General features: G+C 30.1%; 1 protein-coding gene across 2 annotated transcripts in view; it reads right to left on the bottom strand.

The window, feature by feature from the left end:
- LOC109599876 (transducin-like enhancer protein 4) overlaps positions 1-21,272 on the bottom strand; it is a 123,348-nt gene that overhangs the window by 69,400 nt on the left and 32,676 nt on the right. For both annotated transcript variants that reach the window (XM_049965758.1, XM_049965759.1), the window contains 3 exons: positions 10,422-10,519; positions 6,695-6,758; positions 1,122-1,166 (listed from right to left, as the gene is read on the bottom strand). In XM_049965758.1, the coding sequence (XP_049821715.1) occupies positions 1,122-1,166; positions 6,695-6,758; positions 10,422-10,519 (207 nt within the window). The remainder of the gene's footprint in view (positions 1-1,121; positions 1,167-6,694; positions 6,759-10,421; positions 10,520-21,272) is intronic.

Genomic DNA, 21,272 nt, shown 5'->3' with positions numbered 1-21,272 from the left:
GATGAGGTTAATTTACTCAGAAAAATTTACAAATTTCTTAAAAATTTCCAAAAGAATGGTATATTACTATTTATATAACAAACATATATATTATAATTTTTTGGTGCAATGTTTTTAGGGATTTTTTTCTGAAAAATACAATTTTAGAACACTAATAAATAAAAATAATGCCCACAACCATGAGAAAAATTAAGACATGTGTTCAAATGATGAAACATTTTAAACTTAATCACTGAACATACATACTGAATAAGATACAGTCGAACTTCGATAACTCAAATCATGATTTGCCGCAAAAAATCGAGTTATTAAGTAAATATTACACATAATTTTCACCCTAGACTGAACCAATTTGCTTCGAGTTATCGAAGTTAGGCTGTATTTAAGAAAAAATTATTTTACCAAAAAAAAAGACTTAGATCGTTGTGATTAAAATAAATTCCTAATGTTTTCTGATCAAGTTTTTTAGGGAAAATACTTTAATTTTTAACGACCAGTCTGATACATATTGTCAATTTAAACATAGAAATCCAAAAAAGTTAGTAAATATCCCCTTGTGGCTTATCGAACAACTGCATAAAAAATGTATCTCAGTAACAGAAATAAAATAACAAAATTTAGTATTGTGGTCAAGTAATTTTTAAATACCAAATATGTACATTTTTTTATTCATTAGACTATTTATATATTACTATATTTTATAAAAATAAATCTAGAATTGTTATATGCGTTCACATTACTCATATTTTGGGTTTGTTAAAAGTTACATTACTATCTGCCAATTTATGCAAACGTTCGAAATTACAACTGTGCAGACATTGAACGTAACCATCGGACCACATGCTCACAGTTATTTCCCAAACGGGCGAAGATTTGAATAATATTTCAGTGTTAAAACAACGCTTGTAGAGCATGTGAATATCGCAACTATTAAACAAACCGTGGATTAACCTGGAAAGAGGAAACTCACGCGGAAAATGAACACTGCCGGCGCATAATTCGACGAAAATAAAGCAATTTAGTCGCGGCATGAATTCGGCGCCGCCTAAAATAAATAGGATTCTAACGGGCATGTACGAAATAACAAAGTGGCTGGCGGGAATATGTGTGTGTGTACTCACCTGTTTGTGCATCTCCACGTTCAATCCGTACGACATTTCGTAATACTGAAAAAGAAACCACACATTAATAGAAATCACGGTGCAAAAAACATTGTTGCAAGAATTCCAAAACAGGAATTTTAGCATTCAAACGCCATCAGATTACGGACCAAAGTAGGCATCTTTAGCGATTCCGTATAAATAAATTGCACCTGTAAAAACCAGTTACAAATTCCTTTAAGAGAAAAAACTTCAGTCCGTTGTGCGCTGAAAGCGACATCGCAAAAACGACTTAAGAACGGCGAATAATATAAAATTCCCAAGGAGACACCATAATTAACAGTTTACGTGGTCTACTTAGCTGTTGGTCAACATAGTTTGGCGAGTGAATTATTGTCGCTGTTGCAACAGCCCGGAGATTTTGTAAATAAATTGTCCGGCAATGTACGCATGTGAGAAAAAATTACCACGGAATTGTTCATGGGTTTCTTGACCCTAAACACTTATATGGGAATTTTAATAATTGGGCGAATATTTACAAATACAAACGCGACTGTAAATCAAGTTAACCGTTTGTCAAAAGTAGCCCCCATTGCAAATTTGTTTGGATTTTGTAAATGGTTGTTTACAGATACATGCGCCTTCAGTAAAATAACAAATCAATAAATGAAACAATGGTTTTTTCATTGGAAACCATTAAGAAAACACAATGAGCAATAACTCAGATCCCGTTTATTAATAAAATAAATACCCAATATATAATTAACGGTAATTGCGGCAAAAATATAAATTTTACTGCCGAAGTAATAACGACTAATGGCCATCATAAAATTTTTATATGAAAATATAAAATGACACGGTCCTTGTAAAGCCAGACATTAACGATACTTTTATTATGTCGAACATTAAGGTAGATTCAATTTACATTCTTGTTAATTCAATTTAATATCATGTTCAATTAAGGCATAAATAAAAATGAAACGGTTGAAAATAACTCCAGAAAGTTTTTACCATTAACTTTATGAACCTGCTAAGGACAAAGTGATTTGTGTTAACAAAAATTTTATTTACACACATTATTTAGAGTAGTTGGGGGAAAATAATCAAGTCACTTGTACATGATGAATATAATTTATTTAACAAATTAATGACAAACAATAAATCCAAAAATTATATAAATTATCTCGCGAACAACACTTGTGTGTTTAATGAATGATCGATTCAATTAATTTATTATTATCTGCTATCAGTATCAAAAAACACTATTAATATATTAATTACAATCGAAACAACCAGGCATGTCTACATAGATTTTAATTATCGTGATCAAATAATTATTTGTTTACCAAATATGCTGCCATATATTATTTTATATAATTTATAATTGTGAACTAGTTATATTTGATTTAGGTTTCATGAACATACTATTAATTAAATCCGCATTTATTTGCCAATATATAGAATCCACATTCGATTTAGGAAAATAATATTGTAGTACAAATACATAATTTAATAGATATTTTGCAATGTGAATTTAATCCCTGGGTTATTATTTATAATTATAGACAGCGTTATTAATTAATTTCATTATAAATATAGTTTAATTATTTAGCCGGATACATGCTAAATATTATAAACTGGTTCACCTTAAATATTATTCAATATTACGTTTTTAATTGCTGTTACATTAAATCAACCAAATTAACTAATTAACACCTGTAACTTTAATATACCCTTCTCTTGTCGTTTATTAAAATATAATTTTTTTAGCATACATTTATAAATCACTCTGTGGGTGTTCGACTGATTATCATTTACGCTCGAGGAAAATATTCATCGTGTAATTACATGTATACACGTATAAAAAGTTATGCGGATATTCACGAAGTTTGTGCTCATTTAAACTGTAAACATATTTATTATACTTGTCCACGTTTAATTAAACATTTCAAATCGCACTCAAACATGTATATTGCCGGATCGTGAGAAATAACAAGTGAAAAAATATTTGAAGATGTGTTTTTTAGTTGGCAATAAATTTGTCCGCCGTGTTTACACACTGAAAAAATCATAAAACTTAATTTAATTGGCAAGCGTGTACGAAAACAAACCGCATACTGAAAAGATTAATTATTTCGGACATAATGGCTTTTTGATTTGCGACCATGAAACGTGACCATAACATTTTTACAAAGAAAAATTCCAGACCAGAAATAGGACACACACATTTGAAACGTAATTAAATTCGGAATGTGGACACTCTTATTATTTATTTTATGCGACAGTAACAAGTTCTAAAATTAGTGAAATTAATCTTCACACCCACTAGAAACTTATACTGTCAAAATATAGTCGAAATTAATTAGGAACAATCATCACGAATTATTCTTCACTTGTAAATAATCGTATGACATGCAGATGTGGCTGTAAACTTGAATTTTTTCAAGTAATTTTAGGGTTATAAATTTTCTCATATATCTAACATTTTTTTGTTAATAAATCCCCGAAGCTGAATTTTATGGAGTTTAAAATTAGTACAAAAAGTGGGTGTTACATAAAATATTCAATAGCTTTGGAGTTTGAACAATTTGTCGCATTTTGTCAAGGAATTTAAAGTCTAAATTATTTATAAAAATAATACCCAAAAATACAAGTGTAATTAAAGTATATAACAGAAAAAAGTATATTTGTAATTGATAATAAAAAGCTTTTTATAATGTTCTCAATTAATGTAAAAATGTGTTTAAGTAAATTGTCAGATTATGTCAAAATATTTAGTATATTTGATGATAAAAAGCCAATTTTATGTCCTTTTTTGCTACTGATAATTCAATTAGACTATTTTTTAGTATTATTTATTTAATAAACAAATGTGTTTAAATTTTAACAATATACTCAAACTCGACATGATTAAAAAAATAATGTTCATAAATACGAGTGTAATTCTCCAATAAAAATGAATATATGTAAGAATTTCAAATCTTCTAATTATTAAAATATGAATATTCAAAAATACTACAGTGTAATTAAATTATTCATTATTCAACAGAAAGTAGATTTGTAATTGATGATAAACGACTAAATTTCATGGTATTTAAAATTAGTACAAAAAGAGAGTAATTTGTACGATTTTAAATACTTTCTAAATTACTCAAAAAATTAATGCTCAAAAACACCAGCATAATTAATGTATTGAACAACACAGAAAGTAAATTTGTAATTGTCCCGGACAAACAGAAGTATGGGTGCACGGATGAGACGGTACAGTCAATTAATTTTCTTTCACATTAGAAACTTCCATTAACTTTCTATTTATTTTCATAACTCGTAAAAATCCCATGGATGTAATTCACGATTTTTACAACGGATCATGTTTTATTGAACGATAAATTATTTATACGCGGACATTATTTTCGATATTTTTAAGTTAGCTGATAATAAAATTTCAATTTCAATAAATCCCATAAAACACCCATTACAACTTTGATGAACAATTTAATTTTATTGTCCATTTGAATAAAACAACAATGATTTTTGAATTATTACCGATGATGGATATTGCGGTAACCATATTCATGTATTTTATCTGTTACCTTGGGCATAATTGTTTCTTTCTGTTTGCCGTTTATCCTGCGGTCATAAAATTATGCAATAAATTTATTTATTACCAGTGCCGATGGTTAATGTTCTGCGGCTTCATGGAATTCGCATCAGTTTTAGCGGCTTAAATTTGCCATATTTTAACTTCATAATCATGCGTCTTGTAGTTATCTACAAAAACATCTCGTTAAATTAGTGCAGATGTATTATAATAAATTCGAAAATGAATAAACAGTTTATCACACAAAAGAACATTTAAACGACAATAGTCCATCGCAGCACTAATTACATGTATCTCACATTTAATAATGAATAGTCTCGTACTCAATTAAAGCAATCACAAATGCCTTATGTACAATGCTACTACAATAAAAACGTATCTCCACGCCTTGTTTTGTTTCCAACACGGCGACAGTAATGCCTTTTAAAGACGATTATAAACAAGTCAGTAACCTTATTAGTACTAAATATATTTATAGTATCCATTTCAAACAATACTTTACTGTTTCTATCTTGTTACCTTGTCGTTCACATACAATTAAACGCTTGTAAATTACGCGGTGTCTAGTCTACTTACTGGAAATACAAATGATTATTTAATATTAACAATAACGTGACCATCTGTTGCCCCCAACATATTGTAAACGAGTTTGTTTGCTGTTCGATGTGTATTAAATGGCACTTAGAAGGGTGCGGAATAGAAAACAGAATGGTAGCACAGATTAAAACAAAACGATCGTAATTATTCACAATGAACTTTAACGACCGCAGACAAATCGAGTTTAACATTTTCCTATTTATTTACGCGTATGTATCTTATGTTGGATTACAGTGTTAGTTTTTTTCAAAGAAAATTAATTACGTTTACTCTATATTATAGTTTATTACCGATTTTCCTCAACTCACCTCAATGACGCATAATGACTTTAATATTCTGCTGATGGTACATTTCTTTCGCTATAATTGAACATAATTGAGGCCAGTTCGTGTAAATCTTTATCCATTTACCTCGTATAATTTAATAGATTTACGGCTACTGTACGAGAGCCGTAATTAAGAGTGCCATTTGTTTTAACTACATGCCTGGGAAAATTATAATCTATTGTGCCATAACCCATTTACGGTTTAATAACAATGATTAGCGAAAGCTGTTATAAGAACTACCACCCAGTATCTCCAAGCACTTTTTTTTACTGCAGCAGCAAAACCGTTTGTTTGATTAGGGAAAAAGAAGTGAATTGGAAACGTTCTCTGTCTCCTTTTTCAAATGATTAATCTGTTTGTTTAGTTCGGTGCAAATTAAGCTCAGCTTTTACAATAAATACGCATCCATATAATTTCTATTCGGTGGAAAAATGCAATTTTCATGATATTTATACAGCTGGTGGTGCTCTGCAAAATCAATCCATCATATAATGAAACGAAAACAAGTATCAATAAAACATTGTTTTTTCAATTTAAATTACATTGAATAATAATTTTAAATGAAATTTAAATTTGAATAAACTGAGTTTATTACGCAGCCCGCTCTAGTTAGTGCATTACTACGGCAAATGAATAGCTATTCCGCATTCACATTATTGTAAAAAGCAATAACCGACTGTTGAAATTATAATTAAAACACCTAACTACCAAATTCGCTCATAGATTTTAAATAACCAAGGCTCAAAAGCCATTTACAAATAATCGCTGCGTACAAAATTAAAATTTATCAGATTGATTTTTCCATCAAAATTTGTCTCTATAAACTCGACCATTCAACGGATTTAATGAAATGTTATTTGGAATTAAACCCTGTTAAAATGAGTAACTTCAACTCTATATATCACTTATGGGCACGCCAAAATGATTATGATTATCGGTTCGGTTATTCAAAGGGATTATTTGTTGTTACGTGAGCGTGAAACGGCAATAAATACGTGTATTTTAACTTATTTCGATGTATTCGCTATAAAATTGCATCGTAAATCTAAAAATCGAAAAATTATACTCACCATTACGTAATGCCGTTGGATTTCTATTTTTTCACTTGCCAATTTCTCACATTCCAATTTTAAGCTGAAACAAAGAAAGGAAATTATAAACACACAAAGGCTAATTTATTACGGGAATTAACGTTTACACCATCAGATTTTTGTAAAACATGCATTTTAATGGAGTCAGTTTTGGTGGCAAGAAGTGTGAAATACCTTATAATCAATTCTATCTTTTCATTTTAAATTTTAAAAAACACCGAATTTAATTAAGATGCCATGATTAATTCATAACGCGATGGAAACCTGTCAGTGAGCCCAATTCGCGGTACGGACCTGGTTAGAATGAAAGGAGTGACAAGTTTCAGGATATCACGTCCATTTGCTACCGCTTCTGGTGTGCACACGCTCAACATCTATTATACAAGCATTTTATACTCGCACAAAGGATAAAAACTTTAACTGCATAAATGGTTATGGTTAATAATGATCCTGCTATCTCACTTTACGGTTATTGCGAACAATAAGGCTTGTGAGGCGTAATGTATATCTAACAACTTCACTTATTAGAATATAACGTGACCGTACGAAATAATTACTGTGTTCCATTGTGTATTGAAGACGTCGTCCGTCAGACATCTTTTTAACATTCTGACGATGGCAGTTCCCATCGAAAACTTCAGCCACATTAAAATATTAATTTGAACTGCCCACCGCCCATTGTTGTGTCGCACGTCAATCCGTTTCAGCTTTATTCTTTAAAATTTCGTTAACAAAGGTTGTTCAATTCTAAAAGTTGCCGGTCGATTGATTAAATCAAATACGTTACACATTCTCCAATTCATTGTTTGTAATACCGAGGTCTCAATTAGTGGTCGTAGAAAGTGTTGTTACTATATTAAACTTGAATATTTATCAACCCCGGGCTGATATAATACTAAATACAAACATAATGGTGTTTCAGTGGGAACGCATTGAAGGCACCAGATCACAAATGTTACAATTATGCCGGCCCCATTGTTATCGGCCACAATCGAATTGCAACTAATAACCCGTCATTAAGAAAACTACCGCCTTTACCATATGATAATCATCGATAATTTTCAATGCCGACAAAAATAATAATGGCGATCCGAAAAGTTTGTTGCACGAATGTTTTTAAATGAATTATAATGGACACCCGCAAATTAAATATGACAATACAGCAACAAGTTGAAACGTTACGAAAATTTTCATGACTTGTTTTAAAAAGACGTGCAACCCTAAATATTCAATTATTTGAGTTCACTGAGTTAAAATTTAGTTGTAATAATAAAGCCACACTGCCTCACAATAATTAATTTATTTGTCCGAGATAGACAGACATTCCTCCGGGCATCATTCTAGGAATGCAAGGCTAAAAACCCTATAAATTCCCACTAACTATCGATAAATCAATGAAAGCAGCACGATCGTAAGATCAAGCGATAAAACATTTTTGCATTCTCATTCGCTGATCGTAAACATTTAATTAGCAAATAGGGTTATTGGATAATTTCTCAGATAAGTCATTATAATCCTCATCCATCTGAACAGCCGCAACTCGCATTTCATACGGCGAACAGATAATACTATTCTGGTCCCGTACGTGATGTACTTTTATCCGTTGCTTATGACGTCTTTATCGTCAGTTCCTATCTGACTTGTTAATAAGTTTGCGGTTACAGTTCTTGCAAACTAATGTAATTATATACTAGGCAATAGACTCCAATTGTGTGCAATTCATTTCAGATTAATTAATGCAAACTTGACTTGTTATTGAGTTAATTTTTCACAGAAACCGCGAGATGAATATTCGAAGATCCGAGAAGCTGTTAAGTTGCGCCCGCAAAACCGCAAATTGCGAAGTTAATTATCGGTTTCGATGCAAAAACAGGGGAAATTACTTCGTTATTGCATATGCATAAGACACCGCTTTCATATTAAACTATGATGATCTGATGCCGCCAATGACGAAGAACTAAACTTTTTTAGATATTTTTAAATACAATGAAAAAACAAACACAATTAGAAGAACAAAATATTACTAATTAAAATTTAATATAAAATTGTTGATACATAATACAAAAAATTATTAAAACAATCAAGAACCAAGTACATAAATTTTTCAAATACCTAGTAATTTTTTGCTCATTTTATTAATTTTATTGAAAAATTTATACAAAAATTTTTCGAATTTGTGCCACCGTGTATGAATTTTTTTTTTTTAAATATATTTTTATTGTTGTTAAATTATTTCATTATTAGGAGAATATTCTCCAAATTTCTTAAATTAAAGGTACATATCATAACAAAATACAAAAACCTTCGAATATTTTTCTGAAAATTTAAGCATTTTATTGCGAGGTAGAATAATATAATAAGGTTTTTTATTGTTATTTTGTTTTACTGTTACAATATATATTATATTATATATACAAATAAACGAATTAAAAAAACAAATATTATTATTATTTATCTAACTGTAAACATAATAAAAAAAATCAGGTATGATTTTTTATGTAATGTAAAATTTTGTTTTATCGATATAATATAAGATATATTCTAAATATGCACATATACGAATTAAAAAAAAAAACAAATATTATTATTTGTCTAACTCTAAACAAAATCTAAAATAAATCAGGAATATTGTTAAAAAATTCCATTTTTGAAAATTTTTCTGAAACTTTTCTTAGAGGTGCAAAAAAGATCTAAGATTTGAGAAGACTGAAACAAATATGAAATAATCCTTTTTTAAATGTAGTTATAAATGTTTAGAATGTTATATGTATTTAACTCTAATGATCCGCTTTTAATATTAATTTTTTATCGATATAAAATATGTAAAAAACGAATTAAAGAATATATAATAGACTTAAAATTATTTTTGAAAATTTACATGGAATTTTAATTTGCGAGATACAAGAATTTAAATTTTGAGGTACCGTAAATGTAACAGGAAATCTATTTCTTCAAGGCAGTTGTAAATATTTAAAATTCCGTTCTGTAATTTAAAAACAATAAAGTATTGACTTTATTTTTAACGTTGATTTTTTATCAGCATGAGATACAGACTAGACGTGTGTATTTATAAACTTCTATCGTTTGAAGATTTTATCGCGTTGTAATTTTATAAATGATTCTTCTATCCGTTTTTAATTAATATTAGCGGTATCTACATCTCTCTAATAACAGATATACATACATAAATTTGTTTTTAATTTACATTAACATATTCAACATTTTAAAACGTTAGATTTTATCGAATTCATTATCGATAAATAGAAAAAAAAATTGATGACATACTAGAAACGATATAATATATAGTTAGGAGTTTCCACGATACATTCCGAAGATTGTTGCCTAATTGAAAAAATATTGATTTTATCAGCACGCAATTAAAAGTGTGTTAGGAACATAATTGCGTACAACAATCACGTAACGAACCAAATAACGTGGAAAATCGCTACATTGCACAGCTGTTGCAAATCTTCTAAATGAATACGAAACGCTTTGCATATACACGATCAAACAATTTTAGAATGGCTTAAACAACGCTTTGCATTTTTTTCTGAAAAAATGCTGTTTGAATACAAATGACGGTGAATGCGATACTAATTCACATGGAATTTTAAGTTCAACGTACGATAAAACCAAAAAGTAAAAAACATTCCCAACTAAATGGTGCAGTCTCAAAATGAGCGTGCAATCAAATTTATGGACTTACTTGTGATACTGAGCTTGCAGGAAATTAAATTCTTCTTTAATCCTGTCGCACGATTCGCCAACGGTGAATTTGAACGGTTGACCAGGCTGGGGCGGCCCCTGTAACAACAGAAAAACACAAATTAGTCAAGTCAACAACACGATGTTATGTTTTTTTTACATAAACAATGCAAAAGTACACCGTAAATTCTCGGGGACGTTATATGGTGTTTGCTTAAGAACATATTCCGCGGAGAGCATACATTTCACATGTCTCCGAGCCGTGTTTGTTACCCAGTTAATGTAGTTATGGAAACAGGTGCTAAATTTTCATGAAACAGCTGCGCCGACTTTAACATTGGCCTCAGTCACTGCACATATGCAGTGAAATTTGATGCATCAATCAGACCGAGAATGAAGCCGTATCCGAAGAAAATCGGTTCGTCGGGATTCGAATCGGACACGTTTCACACGATTAAACTTCGTTCGTTGAGGTGTGTAACCGTTAAAAACTACAAAAGGTGAATGGTAATATGTATAATACGATATTCTAATAACGACTTTCAATTCTAATTAAAGAATGTCACATATAGGTTGAACAAAAACTGACCTTAACATTGTTTTTCAAATGGAATCCTTTAAATGTTATAACAGATTTGAATTCTAAGTAAACTTCTAGACCTATTCAATTTTCCTATATTGAATAGACTTTGAGATAGAAACCGAGTGTCTCATATTTTCATTTATTTTTACATTGATAATATAATAATAAATAATTTTCGAATGACGCAATCATAAAATTTTCATATAGTATATTTAATCTGAATTCTGACAGATCAATAAAATAATGCTTAAAAATAAATAAAAACCACAAAAAAAGTAAAAGAAAATCTGAATTTTTATAATTCAATAAAAACTATGGTGAATAAATAAAAATTGATTTTTTATTTACAGAATTTAGCCTATATTTATCAATTGTAAAGAAGCAATTTCCAAAAATATAGCTTTTCCAAGAAATGAACATATAATGTTATAAATTAATTTCTCTTATTTGTAATATACCGATTTTGGTAAATTGGTACAACAGATTAAACTATCGCCACATTTTTGACAATAAGCAACGGCAATCTAAAAATTTATCTCGCAATAAGTGTGCCCAAGTGGTTGGTTTAGTGAAAGAACATTAGATTACCGCCGAAAGGTTTGGTGTATCTCATACAGACTGGGGATAATTCTAGGAGACCAGCTTATAGTAGAAATCATGCCACAACTCCTGTTCAACATCGTTTTTTGAAACTTTTATCTTTAGAGACAACAGCTTGGAACTACAAGAAGTTTAAAGTGTCAGTTAAAAAACGTAGAAAGGGTTCAAATAAGTACTGAACGAACCTCGTGGGGAAGCATTTCTTTAACAGCAAGTACCGACTTAGTGCTGACTGAGCATTACATTTTAAACATTATAGAAAAACATATCGTGCCATGTGCCCCTTTTATAGGTCCATTTTTTTTTACCAATGTAGGATAATACATGACCATATACAGCTCATGTTGTCCGAAATTATCCTTTTGACGTTGGGATTAATGCAAACCAGATCGCAGTCCAGGCCTTAACCCAATAGAACATATCTGGGACATTCTAGGGGGATGTTTAAGGAGCGTCTACTACTCGAAATTTGGGAGAATTTGAAGCAAAGTGAAATTCGATCCCAGATTTTGAATATAAACAGAAGATGTGAGTCATTCTTAGGACAAATGAAAATACCCCATGTTAAGTTCAAATATTTTTTCAAACGATGTTTTTATGATTTTTTTGTAACAATTATAAATATAAGGAGGAGGTACATAGGCAGCATAGCACTTTTATTTATTCCTGCACATTTTTGATGGCAGCTGATGATTGTTCATCCTCATCCTCACTAAGAAATCTATAATCCTCATCATCCTCTAGTATTTTATACTCTTGGATATTACCTTTATCAATAACCACAATATTGCTTATAAATTTGTTTTTTGTATTATTAATCATAGTATTGGTTGAAAAAGGTATTTTTTATAATTGTTATACAAGACAGACAAAATACCATAAAAGTCCCGATTCGGTACATTCCCAATACGTACGTTTTGTGTAGAAATATCCATAAAGGTTAATTTCATATAAATATCTGAATTACAAATAATAGGATGGCGAATGTATAACCAGTAACTCTATACATACAAAGTTGATGTATTTGTTTCGTTTTAACGTAATTAACGGCTAGAAACAATCACATTTGAACATTAATTGCGCTTGCAATACGAGAAAATAATGGAAATACACTTTTAATGGTGGCAAATGGAATCTTCTATTAATATTCAATAATGCACTGTGAAATATTTCATTTTAATTTGCAAACAGCAAATATATTTGTATATCATTATCTGATTGTCATGTGCAACGATTTTGTGCAGCAGTAAAATTAGTCGATATAATATAATAAATTGCCAACAATATTACTGCAATTAATTATAAAATAAATATATAATAATTGTTTATTAACTTTGTCGCTATAATTATTTCGAAATTAATCACGCTGTTTGTTTTAATCGAAATGTATATCGGACACAATATTTGTATTTAGTAATGTTTGTCCACGAGTGATTAAAACCTGTTTCGTCAGATTAAATGGGTATTTATGGAATTGAATTATTCATTTGTTTTGTACTTTTTTCACTGTGTGTAACACGTTTTATTTTGGTATGATTAATGCCGAATGAGGTGGCGTGATAAACATAAAATAACACCAATTTATTTATGTTGTACGCAATAAAAATAACATTGTTGAAAACTGTCAATTTTTCGAATTTAAACGGGGTCGTATTTTGCGCCGAATAAAAATTTCAGTACCTAATTGAAATAATCGGTTTACGATGGCAATCCAATTTTCGTTTCCCCGTAAAAATACAAACGCCAAGCCAATAAAAGCGAACTTTAAAATATACGAGTGGCACGCTAACAACTAAAACGGATCGAGCCATTTAGTTTCTAGTGTAATAAATAACGATGGCATGTCGTAAACATCAGAACGTGACTTAACAGAAGCGTTTAGAAGAGATGAATGTGTACCAGGTATCTTGTAAACATCTGACGATCTAGACTTCATAGTCATCATGTCGATGCCAACTGAGATAAAGTGCGGTAGCCAAATAACGATATAATGAGCGTTCGCCTAGATAAATAAAACAATCCGAACGCCGGACTGTAATTAACATTTTTTTAATATCACGAATTACAACCTGGCAATGGTTTATTATGTTAATTCGTGTTTAACAACGAATTTCCACGTCGAGGTGAAATTATCTGTTGGCGTTGTATTTACGGAAATATACACCTTGAGCAACTCCCATTTAATTTCTACAGTAAAACTATTATTCTGAGAGAGAAAGTCGTCAAATGTGCAATTGTGCATGAATTGAATGTCTAACTCGCAATACGACACACGAATCGTATTAATACAGATATGATTGATCAGGACCGTTAAATTCGATTAAATTGGATAATATGTCAATTAATTATAAAACTATAACACGGGAAAACCAGACGAATTCAACAAAACGCTCCGATAATTTGATAGTTGAGGCCATCATAATATCGAATTAACATTTTTCAATTTTGGTAATTCATGCGGCGTTCCAGTTATCTACAAATTCATTTTGCATACACATACCCGTTACAATGCAAGGTTTACCAACTAAAACCATTTTTATTATTAATTATCGGAAATATGTAGTTCATTAAAATTTAATTTAATGAAAATGTGGCAGTTCAATTATATATTGTGCGAAAAACATGAAAGGCAAACATGAAAAAAGTCACATGTTTACCTCCCTGCAGTTATGTTAAGTGGTATTGTTTTGTATTGATTACAGAGTTTTAATTAAATGCACATTATATGTACTCTACTATGGTAATTAAAACCTATATTGTCATTTAATGCAAATTATGTACGGTCCGCCAGCCATTGTAATTATTTTCTATTACCAACATTATAACAGATTTTCCTGGTTTCAATTCAAACAATATCGAAATTCAATTACACATAATTATAAATTGCAAACCATCACACAACCCAATTCCAACAAACGTCCGAGACTGGAAGTTATTTGAAGTTTATGCCCAAGAAAGAAATAGTGGAAGCGTGAAAACACTGAAAGTTCGCTGCAATGGATGCATGTGACAGTGGTAAAGAACGCCCAGAATGATGGCATTGTCCGTCGAGAAATCGTGACGTTAACCTATTGTCGTGTCGTTTAAGAATAAGCCAGTTTTGTGTCGCTGCAGGGAAACAGCTGTCAACACAAAAGATTTCCTAAGGTCTCTCTCTTTCTCCTTCCCTGTCTAGATTTCAAAAACAAACTTTGTCTTCCGTCCGATTTCTTGCGAATTTAATACATATATTTATTTAGTGTTTGTATACATAACCAAAGACTCAATAACATATAAGGAAAACTTGGCGTCGAGTATTTTAGTCACCCATTTAACTTAACACCACCTGTAAAACTCAATAAGTTCCAATAATGACACAAAATCAATTAGGCCATAAATAAGAATTTAATGTGCAATATAAACATCCCAAATTTCGGGTTTCGTACCGTTAATCACTGCGAAATGGCCACCCACATAAAACATAATGTCTTATAAAATATCGACATTAACGTATTAATGAAACGATCATAATTTTTAGGACCGGCTAACAATTAACCCAGATAGTCCGGAGTATAACTTCGAGTAAAGAGATAAATCTCCAACAATAGCTACAAACACCAGACGACTTTATGAGCTGACTATTAACGACTCCGTGATATTTAGAGCAAATTTACTGCGTGGAAACGATTCTTTGGCGCAAATAAACGTAGTCCAGTCCTTCGTTTGCATTCAACTAAACAAGATTTTACAAAAAAAACAAAAACTAATCTTAAAGTTTAATATAAAAAAATTTCAAACAAATAATGTAATAATGTTTTACTACGTATTATTAACGGTGCATGCTGTAAATTGAAGAGACACAAATGTTTGTCAATTACAGAGAAAAAGTGTATCGTACAAAGAGTGCCTGTGCGGCCCCCCTTCAAGCACTTATTTGTCATACAAACATTTTCACACATAACTAAATACAGTGTATCTAAAATAAAGTTAGTTGAACAAATATTTGGTTTTATGATGTGTTTATTTTAGTGCTTAAGACGCCTGCGATGAATCGTCTTTCAAATATTGTGACCATTGTTACACCGTCACATGATAGTGACACTACTCCATGTTGAACTAAATAATTACAGACGTTGTGAAGTGCGTTCTAATATTAGAATGGTATTTTTTACAAAAATTATGCATACTTCCGTACTTCCATTATTTTATTTGCGTACAAAGAATGCGAAACTATAAATTAAAAGTAATAAGAAAGCAAAAACGAGGGGAAATGTGGCGACATGCCCGCGTTCTATTTCTGGTATGCCGACGTGTCCTTTATTAATATTATCGTAATTACCCGATATGTTGACAGTGCAAACAAAAAAGCTGTCCTCAACGTAAACTAGTTCTTACACAAATATTTGTGCAAGAAAGGTCTGAATATTTGTGAGGAAATGATATGCAGCCTGTGTACACACCTGAATGGCCGAATGCAAATATTTACTCGAAACAAATAAATATTTTATGGCGTAATATCCGGCAACTTCATACATTATTTTACGTACGCTCTCAGCTAACGACAAACAACGGGACATTATGCATACATTTTGTGTAAGGACGTTTTCTCAAAACGTGGACCTATGCCTATGAGCTGCAATTATAATGTAAGGAACTTCCTGTTTGCACAGCATCACCGTACAGAAATTTAATCCGACGCTGATTTAGTGAAGTGCATTTAATTCCAACATTAAGTCGTCTCATTGAAAGCGATATAAGTGTGGTGTATTTATTAATTTAATTCTAAACAGGTGCTTGTTAAAGTGTATGTGGGCACCGGGCATAAATTACCGTCCAGTGCATTCAAACTCATAATTATTTTAGGTGTAAAGGAACTGTGGAGAACACGTTTCGTATATAAATAACTAATGAAATTGTTATTTATTATTCAGGTACAATTAGTTAGCGACCAAGGAGTAGCACTGGTGCTCGAAGGTATTATATGAGTACCGGATGCCGGCCATTACGAATATTATGGAGACAATTTTTTTTCTGACCGAGTATTTATAATTTTTTAATTATGTCGTTAGTGGTGTCCTGGAAACGTACACCTATGGGCGTGTCTGTCCCGTTTGGATCATATTATCTAAATGTTAAGGAAAATTAATTTGACCCAGAAGTAAATTACTGTATCTTAATAGTTCAGACAAAACTTTTGAATAATTTACAATAATTGTTAATTTTATTAACAAGTAAATTATTCTACGCAATTATTGTAAGGATGTTTCAATTGTTTATTACTGCAGCAACTGTTTATTTTACAACTTTCAGCTAAACAAATAAAACGTTTTTTCAAATAGCACTAAATTCAATTAGAATCGGGAATGTATTTTGTAGTAAATGTCATGATAAAATTTTAAATGCTTTAAAGACACATTTTTATTTTAAATCTATTAAATTAAAACAAACTATCTGAAAAGTTTAGATGAAGCTACTTTTGAATAATTTACAAAGGAATGTTAATTTTATGAACTAATTACACAAAAAATTATTGTATAATGTTTTAATTTTTCAACTTTCAACTAAACAAATAAAACATTTAATAAATGGTAATAAGCCATGATTAAACTTTGAATACTTTAAGGAGACAGTTTTGTTTCATATTGATTAAATTATAACAACATTGCAGTCAATCAATTAAGTAATTTTAAACTTGTTAATTATATCACGATAGTTCAAATGAAACTATTTTTCAGTAATTTACAACAGTTTTATAAACATATAAATTATTCGAGAAAATTGTATGAATGTTTAAATTTTTCTGTAACAGCAACAGTAATTTATTTTACAACTCTCAGCTAAACAAATAAACCGCTTCTTAAATGGCAATAAACTCAATTAGTACCGGAAATGTATTATGTACAAAATGACATGGTGAAATTTTGACTGCTTTAAAAAATCTTTTTTGTTTTTATATTGATCAATTTGGAACAGAATTTTAATTAACTAATTAATTTTAAACCAGTTAATGGATTTAATAAACTATCTCATCAAACTAATATTTGTGGACATGTTTATCTAGACTCGCTTTACAGCCTTTTATTTAATCATCAAATTAAAAGATTATGCCGTGATTCGGTCACCGAGAACTAGGACATTATCAAGATTAAGTAATAAAATTGTTTTTTATGATTATATTATCATAAACATTAAAACCAACTTAGAGACGTTTGTTGGCCACTTTGGTTTATTAAGAAGGCAATCAGGAGGACGTTTTATAGTATGGCAGTGAATAAATAAAAGTACCTGGAAAATAAGCTAACAAAATATGTAACTACATATAATTTAGAATATTAATATTCAAATATATTTTATAATGATCAACAAGTACAATTATACGTACTTATATTAAAATAAATAAATTTCTCGTAACAATTGATAATTATTTGTAGTGATCATTTATTATTATTTAAGATAGGCGATAGTTTCCAATTTAATTTGTCGATGATATTTAAAATTAAAGTTTTATTGGATGCAAACTGTTTTGCATAAAATTTTAATTATTTTTAATGTAAATTAACATAACATTCGGAAATTCGGAATAATGATCTTTAGAAATAGTAGAAGTAGAAGTATTTAACATTTAATGATTATGGAAAATAATTTAAAATGCAATAATATTTCTGTGAATTGTCAAAATATTTATTATTATATTTAAAATAACACTTGATAAATTAAATTATAAAAACTCATTGAAATGTACAATACAAACTAATGGATAAATGTTTTTTTTATAACAATGTAATTAAGCATATCGTTTTTACAGAAAACTTGCACTTAGGTGTAATTGAATATTGTAGAAATGGAATTTAATTTTCGAAATAATAGTTTTTAAGTGACAACAACATTTTATAATGAAGTTTAACTATGTATAATGGTTTTAAAACATGTAAAAGTCATTTGAACCAGCAAATAAACGACTTTATCGATTACAAATTATTTAACATTGTGTTGTACAAAGTGTACTTACAAACAAAAAATATATTTGTAATTAAAAACATGACTAATTGTAAGAATTAGACAATTAAATTAAGTTTATTTAAACGATTCGAAATATGTTATTTAAAATTATTTTAAAATTCCAGCAGCAGTATGTACGAGGAATTACCATAAAACGTATTTGGTGCCCTCGTCCGGCCGATACTTCATTAATCATGTAATTAACTGTTTGAATATGCGGTGGCGATAATTAATTTCGGTGGACGTAATGGGTTTATTTAAATAATCTCTAAGAAGGCAACAAAGCGTTCAGTAGCTGATGGTTTAATTACCGTCTGCCATGAATACGAAATGCCCCACACACGCCCCAGACCCCGTATGCTAATGTTGTATTAACGCCCAGCTACTCTATGCCAATTTGACGTTATATTAACTACAATGTTTGTATTAATTACATTACTAAGTACATATATCTACCGTATAATCTATGCACTAATTTCTCTTGATGGCAATACACTCGGACAAATAATCCGCCACGCGAAATTGGCCCGGCTTCGCGGACTCGAGACAATGGAATTTAATTGCTGATAATTTACTTTAATTGTACACATCTGTTCGCGAGGTTTTCATCAATTTCATAATTGAGGAAATATGCAATTACGTCGTACGGAATTTTGTGTTGCGGGCCCCCAAACCGCACTCGTAATTAGTCAAATAATCTAATAAACATAAATAGTTGCGTTTGTAACCACGTACGTGTTAAATTGGTACGTAAAAATTTCACAATTTTCGTGATCGAATGTCGGACGGGTGCGTTTCGTCGGGAAACTTCACGGACAATTAAATTTCACCGCGGTTAATGATGTGTTTGCTCGACTTGTTCGTGAAATATTCACGTGGGGAAAAAGGCACTCATTTCACGGATGCTTTTGTACAAATTACCGTGCATTATCATATTTTTGTGCCATTATCTCAGACATTCAATCGCTAAAGCAATTGCCGATGGAGGAGGTGTTAATACATACATGTGTACTTTGTTCGACCATTCCGCAATAGTCTTCAGTGATTTAAACTGCACACATAAATAAAACATTTTTAACATTGTTCAACGTTAACTTTATTAATAATCTTACAGGTTTCTTAGGTCAATTTTCTATTGGATTAGTTTTTTTTCTTTATTCTTTTCTTTTAAACAAGTAATAATTGATATTGTAGGTAAGCTGAACCAAAATTTATAATTCTAATTATGAAGTACTGTTTTTTAAAAATACTCAACACATTCATAAATTTCAAATTATATTTCAACGACAAAAACTTTCATCGCTGCATTGAAACCCTCTACAGTGATAGTTGCAAACCCCCCAACTTTTTAAATGAGGAGGTATTATTTTTCCTGAATTCAATTAACCTTACCTTAATTTATTAAAACATATTTGAAGAATGCCAGTTAAAAAGTATTAAAAACATTTATTAAAATTTAAAAACTAAAATAGGGAAAATTGGAAATTACGATAAAAATTAATTACCTAAAAAATCCCAGCATCTATGCTTTAATAACCCATTGAAGTTTATAATATGAAATTTTTTATATATATTTAGTGATTAATTACAGTAATTATAATATAATTTGTTTTTAATATTCGTGCGAAAAATCATCAATCCAACCGCCAAGAGTGATCATTACTTTAATTATATCATATAACAAAGACGTGTATGCTAATAACATTAATATGGCGAATAGTGGGATAACTTCCCATTAAAAACATCATTCGTATTATTTCGTAGCGTGCAATTAGCAAATAAAAGAAACAAGAATTGATTACAGTAAGCGGTGTGCAGTAGTTCCCATTAAATAAATTCCATTTCTTTTCAATTTTATTGTGGGTCCAATTCTCATGTCGGCCATTTTTTCTGATCCATATCCACTGTCTAATTACATATAATAACTCAATGCGAGGATAATTAACGACTATAGAATAGGCTAACTGTAACAAGGAAGAGATCATATTAATTAATAGACGAGCTTTATCTCGAAGAGGTAGTCGACCATTAACATAATCTTTAGTTTTACGGTTTCTGTTCCATGACGGTGCTTCATTAGCTATTAATTGTTCGGAAATGGTGGAGTAATGGATTTCATTCAATTTATCTTGACAAACGCGCCCCGGAACATTTCATCCCGATAAACACGGCAAAACGGCGACGCTTAATAAGGATTATGATGGGCAAGCCTTAAAAAAACAGTCGCATCATTAAACAGTTATTTCGCATTTAAATCGTCGTTGTTTCGACAACAAACCAAATGAATCGTTTATTGAACGAATCTCTTGATTAATGTCTAAAACGGTGACTGAAGTATACAGAGTGTCTGACCTAAGAATTGGGAGCTTAATTAAGGAAACTGACATTTGGCAGAGTTTAAATGATTTTAATTTTTAATAAGAAATTTAGAAAAAAAAATATTTTTTTTAAAATTTGTATATTTTTTCCTTAAGATTTGGAGATAACATGTACTTTTAATTTCAAATGAAGGATTTAATTGGAAATTGGAATCGACTTTAAAATGTCTAAAAAATGAAGTTTTATAAAAATATACGTTGTATACATTATCAAATTATTTTTAACAATTGATATTATGGTTTTTAAAAAACATGGGGCACAGCTGAATTCAATTTAATTTTTATTTGTTTGTTTTTAAATATATTAACTGAA

The sequence above is a fragment of the Aethina tumida genome, chromosome 3 (genome assembly GCF_024364675.1).
Source record: "Aethina tumida isolate Nest 87 chromosome 3, icAetTumi1.1, whole genome shotgun sequence".
Lineage (NCBI taxonomy): Eukaryota > Metazoa > Arthropoda > Insecta > Coleoptera > Nitidulidae > Aethina > Aethina tumida.
This window is presented reverse-complemented; position numbering and strand designations above follow the sequence as displayed.